The 22,247-nt window shown below is 41.6% G+C and overlaps 1 protein-coding gene across 8 annotated transcripts in view; it reads left to right on the top strand.

Moving 5' to 3' along the window:
- The first annotated feature begins 7,997 nt into the window (after positions 1 to 7,997).
- Positions 7,998 to 22,247, top strand: part of BMX (BMX non-receptor tyrosine kinase) — a 48,915-nt gene continuing 34,665 nt past the window's right edge. The window contains exons 1-4 of one of the 8 annotated variants that reach the window (XM_089904758.1): positions 7,998 to 8,173; positions 15,890 to 16,036; positions 16,864 to 16,968; positions 18,925 to 19,006. In XM_089904758.1, coding sequence (XP_089760884.1) covers positions 8,171 to 8,173; positions 15,890 to 16,036; positions 16,864 to 16,968; positions 18,925 to 19,006 — 337 coding nt within the window. In that variant the 5' untranslated portion in view covers positions 7,998 to 8,170. The remainder of the gene's footprint in view (positions 8,174 to 15,889; positions 16,037 to 16,863; positions 16,969 to 18,924; positions 19,007 to 22,247) is intronic. The other 7 variants (XM_022562712.2, XM_022562710.2, XM_022562709.2 and 4 more) reach the window with 7 other exon arrangements.

Below are 22,247 nucleotides of genomic sequence, written 5' to 3'. Positions count from 1 at the left end.
AATCTTGAGAAAGAAAAACGGAGCTGGAGGAAGTCAGGTTCCTGGACTTCAGACTATACTACAAAGCTACAGTAATCAAGACAGTATGGTACTGGCACAAAAACAGAAATATAGCTCAATGATACAGGATAGAAAGCCCAGAGATAAACCCATGCACACATGGGCACCTAATTTATGACAAAGGAGGCAAAAACATACAATGGAGAAAAGGCAGCCTCTTCAATAAGTGGTGCTGGGAAAACTGGACAGCTACATGTAAAAGAATGAAATTAGAACACTCCCTAACACCATACACAAAACTTAACTCAAAATGGATTAAAGACCTAAACGTAAGGCCAGACACTATAAAACTCTTAGAGGAAATAGGCAGAATACTCTATGACATAAATCACAGCAAGATCCTTTTTGACCCATCTCCTAGAGAAATGGAAATAAAAATAAACAAATGGGACCTAATGAAACTTAAAAGGTTTTGCACAGCAAAGGAAACCATAAACAAGACGAAAAGACAACCCTCAGAATGGGAGAGAATATTTGCAAATGAAGCAACTGACAAAGGATTAATCTCCAAAATTTACAAGCAGCTCATACAGCTCAATTTCAAAAAAAAAAAAACCCAATCCAAAAATGGGCAGAAGACCTAAATAGACGTTTCTCCAAAGAAGATACACAGATTGCCAACAGACACATGAAAGGATGCTCAACATCACTAATCATGAGAGAAATGCAAATCAAAACTACAATGAGGTATCACCTCACACCAGTCAGAATGGCCATCATCAAAATATCTACAAACAATAAATGCTGGAGAGGGTATGGAGAAAAGGGAACACTCTTGCACTGCTGGTGGGAATGTGAATTGGTACAGCCACTATGGAGAACAGTATGGAGGTTCCTTAAGAAACTAAAAATAGAACTACCATACGACCCAGCAATCCCACTACTGGGCATATACCCTGAGAAGACCATAATTCAAAAAGAGTCATGTACCACAATGTTCATTGCAGCTCTATTTACAATAGCCAGGATATGGAAGCAACCTAAGTGTCCATTGACAGATGAATGGATAAAGCAGATATGGCACATATATACAATGGAATATCACTCAGCCATAAAAAGAAATGAAACTGAGTTATTTGTAGTGAGGTGCATGGACCTAGAGTCTGTCATACAGAGTGAAGTAAGTCAGAAAGAGAAAAACAAATACCGTATGCTAACACAAATATACGGAATCTAAAAAACAAAAAAGTTATGAAGAACCTAGGGGCAGGACAGGAATAAAGACTCAGATGTAGACAATGGGCTTGAGGACACGGGGCGAGGGAAGGGTAAGGTGGGACGAAGTGAGAGAGTGGCATGGACATATATACACTACCAAACGTAAGGTAGATAGCTAGTGGGAGCCAGCCGCATGGCACAGGGATTTCAGTTCGGCGCTTTGTGACCACCTAGAGGGGTGGGATAGGGAGCGTGGGAGGGAGGGAGACACAAGAGGGAAGAGGTATGTGGATATATGTATATGTATAGCCGATCCACTTTGTTATAAAGCAGAAACTAACACACCATTGTAAAGCAATTATACTCCAATAAAGATGTTTAAAAAAAAATTTACCCTTTCAGAAAGCGGATCTGTTCATTTAAATGTTAGTACCAAGGCAAGCAGCCATCCAGTAAGATAAAAATTTATTAAACTAGACTTGAGAGATGAAATGTTGCATCCCACTGGCCAGAGCAGTAACCTCTGATGCACGGATGTCCTGAAAGTTTTCTCTGTTACATGTAGCATTTAGAAGGACAGCTTCCTAATACAAGAAAACAGGAGAGAATGGCATCGCTGTCCATTTTCACCCACTTCTATATTGGACTTGCCATACTCTTGAGGATGCTTTCAGTTTATCACCTTTTCAGAACCTCCCCTGGGACTCAGAATCCCCTCCACCTCTGAAACTGAAACAGGCAGAAGAGCTTCCCTTCCTTCTTGACTTTGGGAAGCCAGTCATGGGGAGAAGCTAAGTCCAAGGGTGTGCATTGTCAGGGTAAGGCAGGGAAGTCTGTTTGTGGGCTGCTGCAGAAAAAAAGAACAAAAAAGAGCAGACCTGAAAAGCTAGAAGACTTAAAATGAGGAAAAACAAAGGTAGGGGGCAAATTGTTACAAAGAGAATATGCAGCAAGTAATGTTTCACTGTAACAAAGCTGGCTTTTGAGATGAGAAATGTGACTTCATACATGGAGCTTTGAGCAGTTTTCACACTGTCATTTGCCATCCAGCTGGAGATGCTAAACAGGCAGCTGGATATATGAGCGTGTAGATACGGCATCAATCGCTCAATGATTCCAAGTAACACCGTTATCCTTGAAGACACTCATATTATCAACATATTTTATGTGACCTTTTTTCCTTTTTCATTCCAAAGTTTTATTTTCTTCTCCTGGATGACTGACTGACTTTCTTCTCAAAAATATACTTTATAGAAATATATGGACATCTTATACGTTTCATTATTTGCAATTTTTTTTCTCCTTCAAGCAGTCAACTCAAAAAGTCTTTCTTAAAAAAAAATCTTTCTTGCAGATTGATCAGGTTTCGGTAATTTGCCTCCCAGGGCATGGTAAATGCTGTTCATTAAATGACAAATATCTTTAGAATATTCCATATTAGGGACTCAGACTCTCTGGACCCAGGAAATGTCTCCAAGTAAGGGACTGATTATTTTGTAAACATTCATTTATGAAGGGCATTAATGTGCTTGTGGTCAAGGACATCCAAAAATATCCAGAAAAGATGTGTATACGTGACTCCTGTTTCCACCCTCACGAGAGCAATCTGCATGGATGTGGTCTGGCCCATCGGCCAGGGTTCTGACCCAGAGGCTACATGTGATCAACCATTGCATGAAACACGTAATTGTCCTTCCCATGGGTTTTTGGCAGCGTGCCAGAAAAGAATAGCTTATGACCCTCTCTCTTGAGCCACAGAACTTTCCTAGAATTCATCACATACAAAACATTCTCAGCCCTGAAAGGCCGATTCATCTCTGAACCAGGGAAATGGAGAAATGTAGGTGAATGATACTTAACCTCAGTTATCCTGATAACCTTTCTCAGTTTTCAGCTTGTGTAAGACTGTGTCTTCTGGCCAAATGAAGGCTGCTTTCAAGATCACAGGGTTGAAGTTAAAAGGCTAAAAAACAAATATCGTATAGTAACGCATATATGTGTAATCTAGAACAATGTCACAGATGAACCTATTTGCAGGGTAGGAACAGAAAGGCAGACGTAGAGAACAGACGTATGGACACAGGGTGGGAAGGGGAGGGTGGGATGAATTGGGAGATTAGGTTTGACATAAATACATTACCATGTGTAAAATAGCTAGCTAGTGGGAACCTGCTGTATAGCACAGGGAGCTCAGCTCGGTGCTCTGTGATGGCCTAGATGGGTGGGATGGGGGGTGGGGATGGGAGGGAGGTCCAAGAGGGAGGGGACGTGTGTATGCGTATGGCTGATTCACTTCGCTGTGTGGCAGAAACTAATACAACATTGTAAAGCAATTATACTCCAATAAAAAGAAAATAACTAAAAATAAATAAAATAAAAGGCTAATTTGAACTATCCTCGTTGACGTTATGTACTCTGAGGTGTTCACGTATGAAGTCCACTGGTGTCTGTGACTTACTCTGAATGCAGCAAAAAATAACAGTAATAGTAGTAATACCAATAAGGTGGACTGATGGATGGATAGAGGGTGGATAAATAGATAGATGACAAAGCAGATATAATAAAATGTAACTGTAGAATCTAGTAGTGTATGGGTGTTCACCATACTTTTAAAAAACTTTTCTGTATTTTGAAATTATTGATAATAAAGTTTTGGGAAAAAAATCATTTGAATCGAAGTGGGAATCGTAGCTGGAAGGGCTCCATAAAGATCTCCCCTCTGCCTACTTCCTTTGCTTCCAACTGGCACCTTGTACACAATACAGTTCAGTGAAGATCTACTGAATTGAGCTGTTGAGCTGAATTCCAAGCAACTAGATCACTTCCATAGCTGGCAGGATTCTTCTAGAGCATGAGTTGGCAAATTTTTTCTATGTAGGCCAGATAGTAAACGTTTGAGACTTTGTGGGCATATGGCCTCTGTCGCAACAACTCAACTCTGCCGCTGGAGAAGGAGGGCAGCCTCACACGTGAACGGACGACCGTGGCTTCACTCCAATAAATCTTATTTCCCGAAACAGGTGGTAGAAATAGTTTGCCAACCCCATCTAGACCTCAAGTCCTCACCTTCCGCTAGAAAATAGGAGTGAAATTGATAAAATGCCAACCATCTGTGTAAAGATCGCATGGATGTCGGGAAAAGGCACAACAAACCCACACAACAGGGAATTCCCTGGTGGTCCCTCACAGCCAAGGGCCCAGGTTTGATCCCTGGTCAGGGAACTAAGATCCCATAAGCCGTGCAGCATGGCCAAAAAAAAAAGAAAAAAAAAGGAAGAAAAACAAACAAACAAAAAACAAACCTTTCTGTGTCCACCCTCACCCTCCACTCACAATCTCCTTTCATGAAGAAAAACCTCGGGTTCCACCATTGAACCTAAGGTTTAATATGCAAGCATCCTTAGGAGAGATGACACATTCATCTTTGATTCCAGTTAAGTGTAAACTATTCACATCAGATCCCAACCTCCAAGTAGATTATTTCAGCACCAGGAGACATAAGAGCAGGAGGTGACGGAGTGACGCCCCCAGTGAAGAGATCCCCATGAAAAATGCTCAGGCTGCAGAGCGAAGCTATCAGAGCCCTTGTGGGCTTACCCCTCAGGGAGGAGAGACAGATATTAAAGGTAATAAATAACTAAATTATGTAGTCAGTTTTAAGGTGTTAGGTGTTATGAAAAAAAGAAAAAGTAGAGCAGAGTAAGGGAGATTGGGAGTGCTGGGTGGAGCGAGGTGTGGTAGTAACAAGATGGTCTAGGTAGGGCTCATTAGGAAGATGCCATTTGAAGCAGAGCCTGGAGATGAGGAAACGAACCAGTCAGATGTCTGTGATGGTTTGCCAAGTAAAGGAAACAGCCTGGGCAAAGGCCCTGGGGCAGGTGGTGCTCAGAATACTGTAGGAGTGGCAATGTGAGGTAGAAGAATCATAAGATGATGTTAGAGACAGTACTAGGGGACCAGAAGAGGGGGAACCATTGAAGAGTTCAGACAGGAGGAGTGGCCGGCTTTGACTTACATATGAAAGCATCATTCTGGCTAGTCAGTGGAGAACAGACAGCAGGCGGCAAGTGTGGAAGCAGGACGAGCAGGCAGGAGGCGAGCACAATATTCCAGATGACGGATGGTGGCAACTTAGACCAGTAGGTAGCAGTAGAGGTGGTGAAAAGTGGCCAAATTTGGGATATATTTTGACAATATGGCTAACCATATTTCGTGATGGATCAGATGTTGGGTGTGAAAGAAGGGTAAAAGTCAAGGGTGATTCCACATTCTTTGGCCTGAGCAACTGGAAGGCTACACTTGCTCTCAGCTGAGAAGGAAAGCCTGTAGGAGGAGCTGGTTTGTGGGGTTAGTCGGGAGGTCACCTTTGGTCATGTTACATTTGACATGGTTATTAGATATTCCAAGTATAGATGGACAAGGTGACAGTCGAATACAAGTCTGGAATTCAGGGGAGAGGACCTGGCTGAAATTTGGAACCATAAGTATATAGATGGTGTTTAAAGCCATGACTCAAATGAATTTTTTAAAGTAAGAGAAAAATAGACGTCACTCGAAGCCAGAAGAAACACGGACAGACACATTCTCTCTTCCTCCCTCTCCCTCTCTCTCTCTCTCTCTCTCTCTCTCACACACACACACACACACACACATACACACACACACACACATAATGGATCCTATCAGGTTCTTTCTTGTTCTAAAAACGTAAGCACTACTGCTCCCAACTGAACAAGCTTGTTTACATCGTGAAGCCAAATCGCCCCATGCTGCAGCCCTACACAAACCTGTTGCGTGCTAAAAGCTCACGCAGAGAAGCTCAGAGAAAATTCCTATGGGTCTCCCTGGGTAGAGGTGACAACGCACACCATAATCCGAGCAAATTAAATCACATAATGGAAACAGTGGGTTGCCACAACAAGTTAGAATTGGACTGAAGACATGGAAAATACAAAGCCCAAGAAAAGTTCCGGAGAAGTAGCAGAGGAAGTGAATGAATAGAATAAATACATAAATCTGGGACATTTTGACTCAGAGGAAACCACTCCTCCCAGCTGCCCCTGAGCGTTTCAAGCCGCAAGAAGGGATGAGAATCCCAAGAGGTCGTGCCTAGGTGTTTTCAGCGTTCTGCCACGTCCTCCTCTCCTCCCCTAAACTGACTTTTTATTCTAGAATTGATCTTCAGCCATGCTACCATGCTCAAACCGCAGAGTAAATACAAATCGCCATGTGGGAAAGGTAGTGAATTAGCAGAGTGTAGAATTAATTTATTTGGCCAAGGTGCTTTGCCACTGTCACTCTGCTTCACCATCAATTTCTCGAATGACTGCCTACTTGATTCCTAGAGGATGGAGACCTATGTGGAATCCATCAGTGACTTATTTGCTATCAGGGTGTAATTTCTCCTCTTTTGAATTGTTCTGAAGGACTCTGTCGTTCCCCAAATTCCAGTTTCAAATAGAAATATTTATTTTTCAGACACTCTACTGTAATTAAATCTTTATTTGTAGTCCTTCCTCCACTGGACATAAGCCTCCTGAAGATGTGCGCTGCCGCTGTTCTGTTTACTGCTGTGTCTCTGGACCTAACAGAATGCTTGGTAGATGGTAGGTTCTCAATAAGACTGAACGAATGAATAGAAATGATACTCACCCTGTGTCCACTCAAAGGAATACCTCTTTCAAAGTCAGGGGCTTCACCATCCTCTGCCCACCCAAGATTTCATCACAACACAGACGTTTACAAATAAGTTTAAGTAGCCAACAATTTATAAGCTAATATAGTGTGTCAATGCATGCCAAAAGGATGATTTTCTCAGCCATCCATAGCTGAACCTAAAATAAGTCATTAGACTTATTACAGATTACATACAGTCAGTGTGCACTGGAGAAGATGGTAGAATGAATAAAGCCATGATATTATGACTCACAGACATAGAAAACAAACTTATGGTTACCCTAGGGGAAAGGGGGGAGGGATAAATTAGGAGTTTGGGATGAACAGATACACACTACTCTATATAAAATAGATAAACAACAAGGTCCTACTGTAGAGCACAGGGAACTATATTCAATAATAAACTATATTTATTATTATCCTGTAATAAACCATAATGGAAAAGAATTGGAAAAAGAATATATATATATGTATGTATAACTGAGTCACTTTGCTGTACACCTGAAACTAACACAACACTGTAACTCAAGTATACTTCAATAAAAAAATTTTTTTAATAAAAAATAAAATTTAAAAGTTGTGATGTCATAAATCATTAGAGTGATCATCATAAATCATTCAAGTGATAATCACATTCTTTCACTGCACTTTTGGTGCATGGTACGTGAGCCACACCCATCTCTCTTCCATTTCTGGATTTCTTAATTTAAGCTGTGGAAATGTGCTCCTTTTCCATCATCTGACAGTCCTTCTCGCTCATATCCTCTCTGACCTCCCTGGGTCCAGTGTTGAGTTGAAATTTTCATTGCTTATTCTCTGCACACTTTGGCGTTACCTCATGGTTTCCTGACTCGTGTGAGAGAAGTCAGCATCACAAGCGGGCTTTTGCCGAGATGTTTTCTCGTCCTTTCCAGCGCAGAGCTCTCCAAACAAAGAGAGGTTATCACATGTGCCCGAGAGCTGCCTGGGAAAAGCAGGAGCTGTAGTTATCAAAGTTGGAACCTTTATGAAATATGCTTTTGTCTCCGTTTTTGTTGCGCTCAATCAGGTCAACAAGTATTGGCTAAGTGTTGAGCGCGGTTTCCTGTGGGATTGTGTAAGACCTTGCAGGACAATAAACGTTTGGGGGGCACTGAGTAATGCAGCCATTTCTGACCCAGCAGCCGGGAAAATGTGAGGCAATTTGCGGCTGCTGGAAGGAGGACAGCTGCGGCTGAGTCCCTACAAGAGCAGAGCGACCTCACCACCGTGGACCCGGGCAACAGAGCCAGGCAAAATGGTACGTGGAAGGGCAGGTGGCTCTACAGCGTCATGTCCTACAGGAAAATAGGTTCGGATCTGGGTGTTGTAGAGCCTGAAGTTCACAAACTTGGGGGGAGGGGGATGCTTTAAGAAAAACAGTGCAAAATTATGAAGGTGAAATTGCTGGGGCTCCTCTGGGGGCTTTGGATGGGACCATGTCATTCGGGGCCCTGCTATAGAAGAGTCACTGGAAATTCCCTCCTAGCTCAAGATCTCGTTCAGGGAACCTGTCAGGTTGTGTGTACATGACCATCAGCTTGATCTAGCTTTGTGTCTATTCCTCTGCTGATTTTCTCCATACTATTCTTAAGACATTGCCCTTTGAGGACTTTTCTTTATTTCCCCTTTATTTACTTTTTTAATTGAAGTGTAGTCGATTTAGAGTGTTGTGTTAGTTTCAGGCGTACAGTAAAGTGAGTCAGTCATACATATATATATATATACACATATTTATAAAAATCTATCCTTTTTCAGATTATTTTCCATTATAGGTCCTTCTGTGACTTTTCATATTGGCTTTGTAATTGCTCCCCAAAAGACAAAAAAAATGTTAGTCATGCCTTCTTTTACTTATCTGTGCTCTATGATGGTTTTTTTTTTTGCTACGAATATTTATTCTTAGCTTCCTGAAGTCTCCCTAAGTCAGGGGCCTGTGGGTATTCTAGATGGAGGTAGAAAGATGGGACGGAGGTGAACCACACAGTTGCAGCCACATACATAGAATTTTGAAAGTTCTCGCAGACCATGATGGTTTCACTGGATTTAAAAAGTAGTACAACTATAATGTGCTCTAGGTCATTGCTTCTCCAACTCTCACGTGCACATAAGTCACCTGGTATCTCACTAAAATGCAGATTCTGATGCACTAGGGCTGGGGCGGGATCTGAGAGTATGAATTTCAAACAAGCTCCCAGGGTATGCTGATACTGCCTGTCCGTGGGCCACACTTGGAGTCACATCCACGTACTTATTTGTTAGAAATCGGTGGCACAAATACACAGTCAAACTGATTTTAAGGTAACCAGTCCCAGGATTGCAAGGCCATAACAGAGCCACGGAGCAGGTACTTGTTGACGAGAGAAGGCATGAGGTGTCTTCCCCTCCCAATATCTCCTATCCCCAGGGGGCTGGGGGAATGAGGGTGAGGACTAAACGTTTATGTTGAGGTCATCTCGTTGTCTCCAGTTTTTACACTTTGCTATGGTCTTTTTAAAAACTTTGCCTACAGAGTGATAAGGGGAAGGGGTGCAGGTTTCTGGAACATCTACTAGGGTGCTAGGCCATAGCATAGAGACAGGCCAGGGATCTGAACCCCCAAAATCTTGGTGCTTTTGTCCACACCAACCTGTATCCTTAGCAGTGTTACGTGTTAAACTAACTCAGCATGATGTATTAGGACGTGAATTTATCACTTTTTGCTTTTCTTCTAAGGAAGGTGCCCAGAGGGGTGCGCTGGGCAGAGGGGAGGGAGCAGAAGGAAAGAGGTTGCTGAAAAGAAAGAAAGGCCTTAGCAAAGCTCTGTGAGGCACTGAAGATGAGCTTCACACCAAAAGCAAATTTTAGCTCTAACAGGAAAGGCATTGGCATTCTCTGTGCAAAAATGGCTTCCTAAAGTGTGTGCTTTCCATAAATTCATTTTGGAGCAACCGAGGTATGGTGTTTCAAAATGCTGGATTCAAGTATCAATGTTAAAGGATTTCTGTCCGTATCATGCCGAGATCAACTGTAACTTTCTCTCGCCTGCAAAATGTCCTATGAAACGGGGATCTGTCAGCTTCTGTGCAGCTGGTATTTGTCTTTGGCCAGCATCTTAAGAGTTATATTTTTGAACCACTTTACCTGATTCTGAGTTAAGCTTTCTGTTCCTGTTTAACTTACCATCATATTTTGTTCAGTTATTTAGCAGGAAGATAAGCAGGCCTGCCCTTGGGCAAGTATCTGAAGGTCAAGTTTGCCACAGGTCCACCATTTTGGCTTTCGGAGCCCCCATCCCAGTCCGCACTTGGAGCGTCTTCCCTTTCCTTCCCGCCCTCCCCCCTCCACTGCCCTCCCACCACACGTATTATTTTAATATCTTGACACCTACCAAAATCTTAGGTAAATGATACATAAAGTAAGGGAGGATAACCAAATCAAATAAAGGGGTAAGGAACTGCTACCCTCATCTCTCAATTCTAAAAAATAAAGCTTTAAAGCCACCATCCTGAGCCAGCCAGGGAATATACATTTTAATTGAGGGAGCTATCCAATGGCCCCAATTAACTATACATACCTTTCTCCCTTCCTTTCCTGACTCCTGCGCCCCTTTTGCACCACTTAGAATTTATTCCAACTTCTGAGATTGTATGTTCTTACCTATTTTCAAAACGTGGGCTAGAGTTTTGCTATTTAACACTGCTTTAGAGGTTCCTGCTGAAAGAAGGAACCTCTAAAGGTTCCTTATTTATAGGTCACATCTTTCTGATATTTCCAGTAAAAGCTCCCTTGCGTGTATCTGGTCAGCCTCAAATTTATGCCTAGTTCTACCAGACCACAGGCTTTAGCAAGGCTATCATACATTCAGCTGAACACATAGATCTCTTTTAGTGTATTTATTGCCATGATGGTGTGGGCAAGTGTCCCAGGCAGGACACCAGTGATCTGGCTCCGTGGGCTGTGTCTCTCTAGTCACAGTGTCGTGATTCTGGCTAAGTCACCTAGGCCGCCAGGGCTCAGTGTTGCATCTATAAAATGACTTCTAGGGTTCCTACCACCTTTGATACCCTGTGGCTGCCTTCCTACATTTAGGTTAGAGCCTTCTCTGATTAGGAGCGTTACACAGCTGGCATATCCTTCTCGAACATCTGCATTGTGGTCAAGAACATGGGCTGGGCACAGACATAGAAAACAAACTTATGCTTACCAAAGGGGAAAGGGCAGGGAGGGATACACTAGGAGTTTGGGATTAACAGATACACACCACTATATATAAAATAGATAAACAACGAGGACCTACTGTATAGCACAGGGAACTCTACTCAATATTCTGTAATAACCTATATGGGAAAAGAATCTGAAAAAGAATATATATATATATATATCTGAATCACTGTGCTCTACACCTGAAACTAACACAATATTGTAAATCAACTATACTTCAATAAAAAAGAATGGATAAGCAACAAGGATATATTGTACAGCACAGGGAAATAGAGCCATTGTTTTCTAATAACTTTAAAAGGAATGTAATCTAAAAAAATATTGAATCAGTATGCTGTACACCTGAAACTAATATAATATTGTAAATCAACTATACTTCAATTAAAAATTTTTTTTATATTTCTCCAACATAAAATAAAATGAATATGGGCTATGGAGTTAGACTGCCTGGATTCAGACCCCAGCTCCTGCGCACTTGCAGTGTGGCCTGGTCGGTTTACTTATCTGTGACAGCGTCATCAGCTATAAGCAGGGAATGATGCTGCAACCTACCCCGTAGGGGGGCTTTGTTACAACTTACCCCACAGGATGGGGCTGTTTATGGCCTACCCCATAGGGCCGTTGTGACCAGTAAACAAATGCATCTTTTTAAGGTTCTTTAAAGAGCTCCTGGCACTTCGTGAGCCCTCCTTAAATGTTAGCCAGGATTATCATCACCGCGATCACTCACATCCTTCAAGGTCCAACCTGAATGCCCTCTCTTCCATAATATCTTTCTCAATTATCTTAAGAAAAATAATAAGTTTTCCTTCCTCGGGCCTTTTGTAGCAAAGAGTAAGGACTCCTCTCTAACTTGAGTTGTTTCTCTCCACCTTTTTCTCTTTTAATCATAAATAACTTATGGGTACCCATAGCGTGCCCAGTGTTTTCACAGAAAGTTCCTCGTTTAAGTCACAGAAAGTGAAAGAGCTGTTACCCGTTTCATTTCACAGGTGAGAAAACTAACATTTACAGCACGGAAGGGGCTTGGTCAGGGTGACACAGTGCACGAGTGACAGTCCTGTCACCTCTTGGAAGGCTTCTGAGTCTACCAGCCCACAGCAAGCTTGCATATCCCTGAGCTACTGGAACTATCTCTCAAACCCGTTCATTGTCACTCAAGCACACTGTAGGCTCAACATCAAGTGTGCCGCACATATGTGCAGGCTTGAACTCCTTACTCTCATGGTATCATTTCCTTATAAATGCTAAGTAACCATAATGATTCCAAGTCTGGTTGATTCAGCATGCACCTTTTATGTTTAAAACTTACACAGTGGTTGCTGACTTCCTTATAGAAAATACTGTACTGATTTCTGACAGGTTTTTTTTTTTTTGGCCTCCCCTGCACTTTAATCTTTCTAGTTTCATATGTTTATGGAAATAGGCAGCCTGAGCTATTTGGTAAGCAAATTGGTGTGTCTATTCTATGTAGGTAGAGATATATGAGTGTCCAGCCAACTCGCACCAGCTCCTCTATGGAAATAGATTTCTGGTTTCTAGCTTTAGGATCAAATTTTATTTTGTTTAGTTTAAAAAAAAACACCTTCCCAACTGAATTTCCCTTAAATGTGGGTAGGCAGAGCCGAGTTTGCTAGTCGCTGGACAGGCGGTTGAGTGAACAGTGGCCCTGGAGCCCTGTTGACTTACTGTCCTAATACAAGGCGAGAGACGTTCCATTTCTAAAAATTAGTCCTCACCATAGAAATGCCTTCAGTTTAGAATCTAGGCTACTCTAGGAGAAGAGGGAAGTACAAGGAAGGGATAGAAGCAAATAGAAGGAGAAAGGCAGGTCCAAACTTGATCAGGAACCAAGTACTGTCTCAGAAGAAACTGATCGGGAGGTGAAAGAAGCGTGAGTCATCAAAACAGGGTTCTTTAACTTTGTTAAGATGCTCTGGAATCCAGCTTAGGGAGTGGAACTTTGAAGGACTTCAGAGGCAGGTGGCTCCAGGTGTGTGTGACATGAGAACCATAGATTACAGACACGTATGCATAGCATGTGAACTCATTTGTGTGAAAATAAACACCTGCATGTGTAATTTGAAAAAAATCTAAAGGTATGTTCACCAAAAAGTTAAGTTTTCTTTTGCTTGTCTGTAGTTCTTGCTTTTGTCGAATAAACATACATCACATATGATTTTAAAGATGAAAGCCAAAAAATTCACAAAGGGCAGGATTTGGAATAAACATTTTTGTTAACATTTGACAAATTATGTTTCATTAGATGCAACGACGTGTATAAACTCTTGGAGATTTATTAGAAAATGTTCTTGAGGACTTGGTACCTTCCTTTCTACTCGATGTCCTTCTTCCCTTCAATATACAGAAGCGACTTTGTGAATTTCATTTGTCAGTGCTTTCAGTGGCTCATCATATTCATTTTTTAGATAAAATTCCCCAAGAAACCATTCTTCATGTGATGAATGTGCAAGTTCTATAAACAGAGAAGCATGTGTATCAGCATGTAGTACGAGAAGGGCTGTGCTCTACCTTGGACATTGGGATTTGCATTTTTAAAACAGTGCTCTTAATGTTACAAATTGATTCAGCGTCTGAAAATAAGTGTTGAAAAGTTAACTTTGTATTCAACTAACCAGATCTATTTAACTACCACTCTGCTTTGAGGAGAAATGTTTTAGCTGTGGATGTAAAAGACATTTGACAAGAGTTTTCACAGTGTTCTCTTTCTGCTCTGTTAATTTTTTTCATGGAGAAATTTAAAAGGCAAAAAGTTCCCTACACCTCTGCCCAGTGTGATATGGCTCCTCCAAAGGGAACTTTAACTCACAAAAAGTAGACATTCCAGAGTTTCAGTAAGTCTTCAAGCAAATTCTCTTCCGGCCATAGACTACGGGTGTAGAAAATAATCTTATCTGAACAGGCGTGTGCGCAGAGGTTACCACGGAGGCAAAGGTGAAGGGAGGCGTGCTCCCTGCCTTCCCAGGGCCGGCTGGGTTGACTGTGCCCTGATCTTTGCCTCATCTTTGAGTCCAGGACAAATAAACCAGTGGCCATGGAGAATAGCACTCACTGGGCTCAAAAGGGAACCCATTCTACTTTCACAAAAGAATTATACTTTATTTCCAGGTAAAAATATTCAAAGCAAAAAGTGGCCAAGTCTTTATTATATTTAATGGCTAAGATTTCTACTACTTCTGCCTAGGAGACGAACAATGCCCTTGGAGAACATGTAGATATGTTCTGACTATGTAGATAAATAATAAAAGCTGATTTGCTTGATTCCCATCTTTAGAGTGGTGTAGCCTATGTCAGGAGGGAAGCTGGCTGGGCCTGACCGTGGTTTATTCAACGCCAAGCAGAGTTTCTTAGTCTCCCTTTCTTCCACTCCTACCATATACATCATACTCTGCGGCCATGCCCCTTAGTGACTGTGTGGCTGCTTCCTGATCAGGTGATAGATAGGATGCAAATATCTTCTTTTTAATGCATGACCCTGGCATAGCCAGAGGGAAAATGAGTGGGGTGTCTCAGAGCAGTGACTTTTTGCCTAGAGCTTGAGAGTGAAAGACCTACAAGCACACTTCTTCAGCTCTGTCGAAATTAAGGTAAAGTTAATTACCTTCAGATTATCAATAAACAAAGAAAGATAGTAATGATTGGGCATCTGACTGCTAATAAGCACGTGATTTCACAAAGCAAAGAACATAAGGAAGTTGGTCTCTTGTGGCCGACTGCTCAGCATTGCTTTTCATTACTAGACCTGATACCAGACAGAGGGTTGAAGCAAGTCTTAGTAGAACCAGAAAATGAATGCATTTATTTTCCAGAAATACCTTAACTTTTAATGTTTTATGCAGTTTTGGAAGAAAAAGCAAGAGTGTTTTTAGTTTATGAAGCACCAATTCTTTCAGTTCTTTTAAATCTCTTTTGACAGCTTTTGAAAATGTTTTATGCTCAGAAACAGTGAAAATTATACCCAAGTCCTTTATGCTAAAGATCTGATCATGTTCAGGGACTGTGGTGTCATTTACAACAATATCAGAGTCTCAAAGTGGTTTGGATAATTTGATCCAACAATGGGCCACATTAGTGGAGAGAAATTTCAGCTGATCAGTTACTTCAGACACGATGAACTGTCTGGAGTTCAGATTGTTTAAAGTTGGATGCTATTCAATTCAATTCAACAGATGTCCCTAGAATGTTTAAGGAAAAAGGAGAATTTTGACATGGTGGTCTGGAAGGTAGTGTGAAGATGGTGAATTTATGATCCAAAGTGGGAGATGAGTACAATGCATAAAATGCTATAAAAATATCAACGTATTTAAACACGTCAAAGCCAGGGCAGTAGGAAAAAAGTGCAGGAATGTGTGTGTTTAAGAGCCTGCTTCAGGGCTTCCCTGGTGGCGCAGTGGTTGGGAGTCCGCCTGCCGATGCAGGGGACACGGGTTCGTGTCCCAGTCCGGGAAGGTCCCATATGCCGCGGAGTGGCTGGGCCCGTGAGCCATGGCCGCTGAGCCTTGCTCGTCCGGAGCCTGTGCTCCGCAATGGGAGAGGCCACAACAGTGAGAGGCCCACGTACCGCAAAAAAAAAAAAAAAAAAAAAAAAAAGAGCCTGCTTCATTGCATTTTCCTCTATACTGTTAAATCTAATTTTAAAAAAACTATTTGTATTATTCGTTAATGAGAAATAGTTGAATAAAAATTATGAAAGCTAAAAGACAACCTAGCTAGACGCTGCCAACATTCATTCTAATCATTTTATTTTATTTAGGATGACAATATGAACACAGAATCCATTCTAGAAGAACTTCTTCTCAAAAGGTCACAGCAAAAGAAGAAAATGTCACCCAATAATTACAAAGAGCGGCTTTTTGTTTTGACCAAAACAAACCTCTCCTACTATGAATATGACAAAATGGTGAGACCCTATTTATTTCATTGTTTTTAATGCTACTTATTTTTCTCAAGTCTCCACAAAGTGCTTAATATAAGGAAACATCAGGTTTCTTAGCGAACACAGTAAAAATCAACTTGTACTCATCACATTGTCTTTTCTTAGCCAAGTTATAATTAATTCAAGATAAAGCATTTTCAAACATTGCTTAACTTTACTAAGGCAAATTGTAACTTTAGAACAGTGGTTCTCAACTGAGGGTGATTTTGCCCTCCAAAGGATACTTGGCAATGGCTGGGGACATTTTTGGTTGTCATCACTGCGGGAGGGGGGCAGTTTGCTACTGGCATCGAGTGGGTGGAGGCCAGGGACGCAGCTGAACATCCCACAGTGCACAGGCTGGCTCCACCACAAAGAATCATCTGGCCCCGAACAGTGCTGAAGGTGAGAAACCCTGTCTTAGCAAATGCTGAAAATAAGACTATTTCTGTGCAGCTGAGAATTCTATCACAGTACAAATACTGAAATACTGTCATAAAATTGAAACAAGATGAAGATGCTTAATTTTCCTGAATAGATTAACCATATGGCAGGTGATCTGAAATGCGTTTCACGACTAACAAAAAAAATTAAGTGCTGCTTGAAGACTTGCTCTTGGAGGAGTTTATGTCCACACTCGAAAAATACATTCTCTCATCATTGGATTTTGACTATTATGGAATAATTGGAATGATTCTCATGTGCCCATCTCATCTCCCAATCTCCCTCCTAAGTGTAACGTTAACTTGATTCTGTTCTTTGTGCACCACTGTATATCACATGAGGCATCTTATATTTTCCTTTTAATTCAGAAAAGAGGCAGCAGAAAGGGATCAATTGAGATTAAGAAAATCAGATGTGTGGAGAAAGTAAATCTTGAGGAGCAGACCCCCGTGGAGAGACAGTACCCATTTCAGGTAAGGGGAGGGATAACATTCCATCGGATGGATGGCTCTTCTTTTAATATTTTCTATTATGAACTCAGTATTGGGGGGGATAAATAAAGATGTTGCTAAATGATTCATTAAGACAATGGCAGGTGCTCATATTTGTGTAACCATAGAGAGCATTCTCAACCTCTCTCTGAATTTGGAACATCCCCAGATGGGATTGGGGCAGTTTGCTAAAATTCTATCCACCAAGCTGCCTTCCCTGGTGGGAGACAAGGATAGATAGATGAGTGTGTAGGCCTTAGTGGTCTGACTTGCCTTGGGGTCTGATGATCTGTTTCATCAAACATTGCGCAGCATTTCCAATATGCTACAAGGTACTAGGCACACTACCTCTGTCCCCAAGGCATTTACAGAGCATTATAATGCAGGGAGGTGAGTGTTAAGACGAAGGTGGCAGCGTAGCCATGGTGTCCCAGAACGGAGAAGCTGCACTTCTCACTCCAAGAGGTCAGGGAGATTTCCTGTTGGAGGTGGCACTCAGGTTGGTAAGAACAATGGGAGTTTAGCCCAGCAAAAACAGGAAGGGCAGCGAAACCAAAGAAACAGCAGATGTCAGGACCCTGGTAGGTGAAACAGTGTGGCATGTTTGGAGAAATCCGGGTGGTGCTCAGAATTAAGCAGCCCCATGAAAGAGTGAGAGACGAGCCTGGAGAGGTAGCCAGGGCCATATCACAAATGGCTTTGCATAGCACGCTAAGGAGTTTGAATTTTACCCTGAAGTATTTCAAACGCTGGTCTCCTACGGAGAGGGTGCCTACAGTACCCCATGGAAGTGACTTGATCTAACACCTGCCCTACTTTTATTATATCAAGAAAACTTATCTTTCTGCTCTAGAGACAGACAGACTGTTCTTCCAATGGTCAGACTACCCTGTGCTACTATGAGGGAACAGTGGCCAAAAAATGAAATAAAATAAAATAATCCACTCAGTGAACAGTCCATAGTTCCCACTTAAAAAAAAAGAACATTGCCCAATTGGGAAAAACCGGAGGAGCGTGTGCTCATGGAAGATGCTTCAAATGAGTATCACCATGGCATGGAATACTCAAAAGAACATGAGCTTTGGAACGCCAGAGCTCCCAGCCCCATTGCTTATATTTGTGTAACCACAGACAACCTTCTCAACCTCTCTCTGAGTTTGTTTCTTCATTTGCAAAGTGGGCATAATCATATATTTTTATAGACTTGAAAGGGAATTAAAATGTTAAATTATCTAGGAAAGAGCCCAGAAACTAGTTGGTATTTAATAAATGGTCTGTATCGTTTACCCACAAAAGCTGAATAAACTAGAGAAGGATCTGGGGCAGACATTGGAATGTTCAAACATTTCACCAAGTATCATAAGGAATAGAAAATGACTTATACTGGGGATTCCCAGGGTGGGACATGACCCAAGGGAGTAAAGTAACAGGAAGACATATTTTCACTCAATATAAGCATGAACCATAAAATGATCAGAATGAATGGAAATTGGCAAGGATGGCATAGCAAAAGTAAAGGACATTCTATCCCTGAACATATTTTCAAGGATAGAGCAGATAAACATTTTCCAGTGGGCTATAAATACAGTCATGCACTGGGTTGGTGGATAGACCAGAACACTTCTAAGACACCTGTAATGTCTAACATTTTATACTTTTATAATTCTCCATGGTCCAGGGCATTCCTGCTGAGGCCTCAATGTTCACTGCTGTCAGATGCATCATTGCTGTGATTTTCCAAAGCGTAGAGGTGTCTGGGCTAAAATAAACTGAGGGGTGGAGGATAAAAATAACTAGATTTAAAAAATCTAATTCCAGAGCTAATGTGTATTATATAGGCAAACTCAGTGTTTCTCTTGGATAACAAAAATTTGTAGTTGTACCAGAGTGAACTATAACACAATTATATCTAAATGCACCAAATCTTTTCCTTTCCAGATTGTGTATAAAGATGGGCTTCTCTATGTGTATGCATCAAATGAAGAGAGCCGAAGTCAGTGGCTGAAAGCATTACAAAAAGGTAAGTTTTTTAAAATGTCATCAAAGGGAGTCTCTGACTGAGCTCTTTCGAGGCTTAGTGGAGGAAAGATATGGCAATAAAAGGGCCTAACACCAATAGAGAAATCTGTTGATTTTCCTACCAACCTCAGAGAATGTGCTGCACTCATCCTTGTTTTGCATTCGCTTTGTTACCTAGAGGAAGCCTGGGCATCGTGTTCCCTTTCCTGCCCAGCACACAGCTGGGTATTGTGCCTTCCCCACAGCTAGGAGGAAGCCAGACCACCTGCTCTCCACCCACTGTGCTTGCCTTTATCAGAGCAAAGTCTAGATCCTCATGGGGCTCTCTCTTGGGTCCCGTACCTACTGTACTTTGGGTATTTACAGAAAATTATGTCTAATACTTACTAATACTTACCATTTGCCAGCTACTGTGTCAAGTAGTTGGAAACATTTTCTTAGGTAATCCTCTCGACAACTCCATGGCAAGGGGTAATAATACTATTCTCCATTTTTCAGATAAGTGAAATTACACAGACATGGCAAACGTCACATACCTAATTATGGAGAACACGTAATTCAATTACCCAAACCCAACTTTTTAAACAGTACAGTATAAATGCCAGGCAAAACTGGGAATTTCATGAAACATTTATTTAGTGATTTTTAGGCTGCCCTGGTAACAACCTTTGACAGAAGAGAGAAAATTATTACTAATTTGGCACTATGATGTTTCTCCCTATGATATTTTTATTTTAAAGGTGGGTAATGGTGTGAGGACAATATTTAACTCAAACGAGTGACTCTGTTGGTGAAATTTCAGATATTAAGCTCCCAGATGGGGGAAGACTTTACTTCATTTTAGATTCGGGCTCTTCTCACTACCCCTCAAATTACACCACTTAGACAACCACCTACTCTACTTCAATGCAAATACATCCTTTTTCACTCATAGGGCTTAATTTTCCCTTTGTATGAAAGGGTTTAGCAACCTATTCTGTAGGAGAATCAAGTGGTCCAGGTAAGAGAAAAGCCTCCCTCTACCTGCCGCCAGCTTGTTGAAAAGTAAGAAGAGCATCCTTCTTAGAGTCAGACAAATCTGCGAACAAGTGCTGCTTTGCTGTGTCATCTATAAAACCATCTAACGTCTCTGGGTCTCAGTTTCCTGACCTGTAAAATGGGAGATCAGATTTCTTTTTTCCTAGAGCATTCACGAGCCAGAAATGAATGACTCATAAATACATTAAAGAGTCCGACACACAAACATGAACCACTGTGTTATAGCGGGGCCTCCGGGAGGAGCTCTAAGATGCTGCTTCCCATTCAGTCTCCTTTGGGGGGATTTGCCAGGGGCAGTTGCTATGTAGACACCCCCTGTGTGCAGCTATTTGTCACGCACTAGGGTTCTGTGTGGGTCTTTCTGGAACTATATATGGTAGGCAGGTTTGGGTGGGCCCTGGGCAGCTCATGTGAAGGCTTATGGAACATAAAAGGAAAGCAGAGAGAGAAGCAGAAGTGAACCTCTTAGCCCCTCATAAGCTGCAGAGAGGCCCTATCACTAAGGCTGCCATGTGCATAGTAAGCCATTTGTATCATTTAATAATGCTTTGGGATGCAGGTAAAAAGACACCAAACAGTTGCTGAAACAGATACATGTTTGTTCCTCTTCCATGGCCAGAGGTAAGCAAACCTAGGGCTGGTGCAGCAGCTCAATGAAGTCAGTAGGAACCCTGGCTCCTTCTGATTCTGCTCTGCCACCCTTAAGAGGTTCCCAGAAAGGCTCTTGAGCTTTCCCAGAAGCCCCTCTGCAAACTTTTGTTCGTGTCTCGTTGGCCAGAACTGTGTCTCATGGCCATCTCTGTGTGCAAAGGAAGCTGGAACACAGGATATGGCTTTTCCAGCCTCTGTGCTGGAAGACAGCAAGAGAGAAGGTGAGCGAGATCAGCTACCATGGCTCTGAATTCAGCTGACCAGATGTGAATAAACTGTATCCTTCTTTCCAAAAATCAAAACTGAAGGGGGGTTTGGCAGGGAAGCTGGCATCTGGGCATTGGAATATAGTAGAGAAAGCTTGGGCCCGAGTCTCAAATACGCTATTGACTAGATTTGTGAATTTGAGCAAGTTACACCATCGCTCTGCACCTCAGTTTACCTGACTCTGTAAGAGCCATGATAACAGTAATAGCTCCCCCCAGGGTTGCTGAGTAGGTGAAATGAGATGGTGTGAGGGAAAATATGTAAATGTAAGGTCCTAGACACATATCAATATATGAGTTCCTCTTATTGTCATTATTAGATGGTGGGAGTGTTGCAATGTGGACTTTTGGACTTGGCTGGAAAACAATTAGTTCCCCAGGAAACCAAATCTATGTAATAGAAAATAATAGGAACCCTGGTACATGGAGACCAGGAGCTTATAGAGCAGGAAGGCAAGAAATGTGCCCAAGGAACTTCAATGACCATTTGGGACCAAGGTCAGAAACTAGTGTTTTGTAATCTTAACTTCTTTCGCTTTTTGTGACTTTTGTAATAATTTCCCATTAATATTTGGTAAAGTTTTTTTATGCCAGAATTTTCAGCTAAGCTGAGCTGGGTTAAACTAAGGGAATGATATCATTAAAGCCCACTGTTCATTGAGCACCTACTCTGAGCCAAACGCTGTGCTGGATGCTTTACATACATTGGCTCATCTCCTCCCAGTGACCCAGCAAAGCAGATATTATTATCCCCAAACACTTCCTTGAGTCATGGTTGTAAAGAAGGGGTTTTTTTTGTTTGTTTTTTTGGTTTTTGTTTTGTTTTGTTTTTTACTTTATATTAAAGTTTATTATTCCATTTGGAAAATCTACTGTACAGGGACAAACCCATTGGATTAAGCAGAGTTTTGCCAAAAGCAAAAGACTATCAACTCTTTGGAATATTCCTGATTCCAGCCCAGAGTCGGGCCACAGGACTTTGATCCCAGGAGTTCTCCTGGGATCAAAATAAGGAATCCTCAAGATGAATACAAAATCAAGAAGGAAAGAGTTTAAGTCACACGGAGAACCAGCCCTCCCTACCCGGAGAATCCTGTTGAACTGTTCTCTACTAAGACCTTGTAGGCTTCTATGCTGTATTTCGAGAGAGGTGAATTTGTTGTAGACACAATATTATACTCCAATATTAGAATTTCGTTTCTTTGGATTCAACATTGCCCTAGTCCCATGGTGGTTTTTTTAAATATGCACATATTTCTAGAAAAGTAGCCCCATAAACCATTTATT

This window comes from Delphinapterus leucas, chromosome X (assembly GCF_059928025.1).
Source record: "Delphinapterus leucas isolate spDelLeu-1000000601 "Yukka" chromosome X, BTC_Dleu_Yukka2, whole genome shotgun sequence".
NCBI classification, from domain to species: domain Eukaryota; kingdom Metazoa; phylum Chordata; class Mammalia; order Artiodactyla; family Monodontidae; genus Delphinapterus; species Delphinapterus leucas.
The sequence above is the reverse complement of the archived record's forward strand: the minus strand, read 5'-3'. Positions and strand labels throughout refer to the sequence as shown.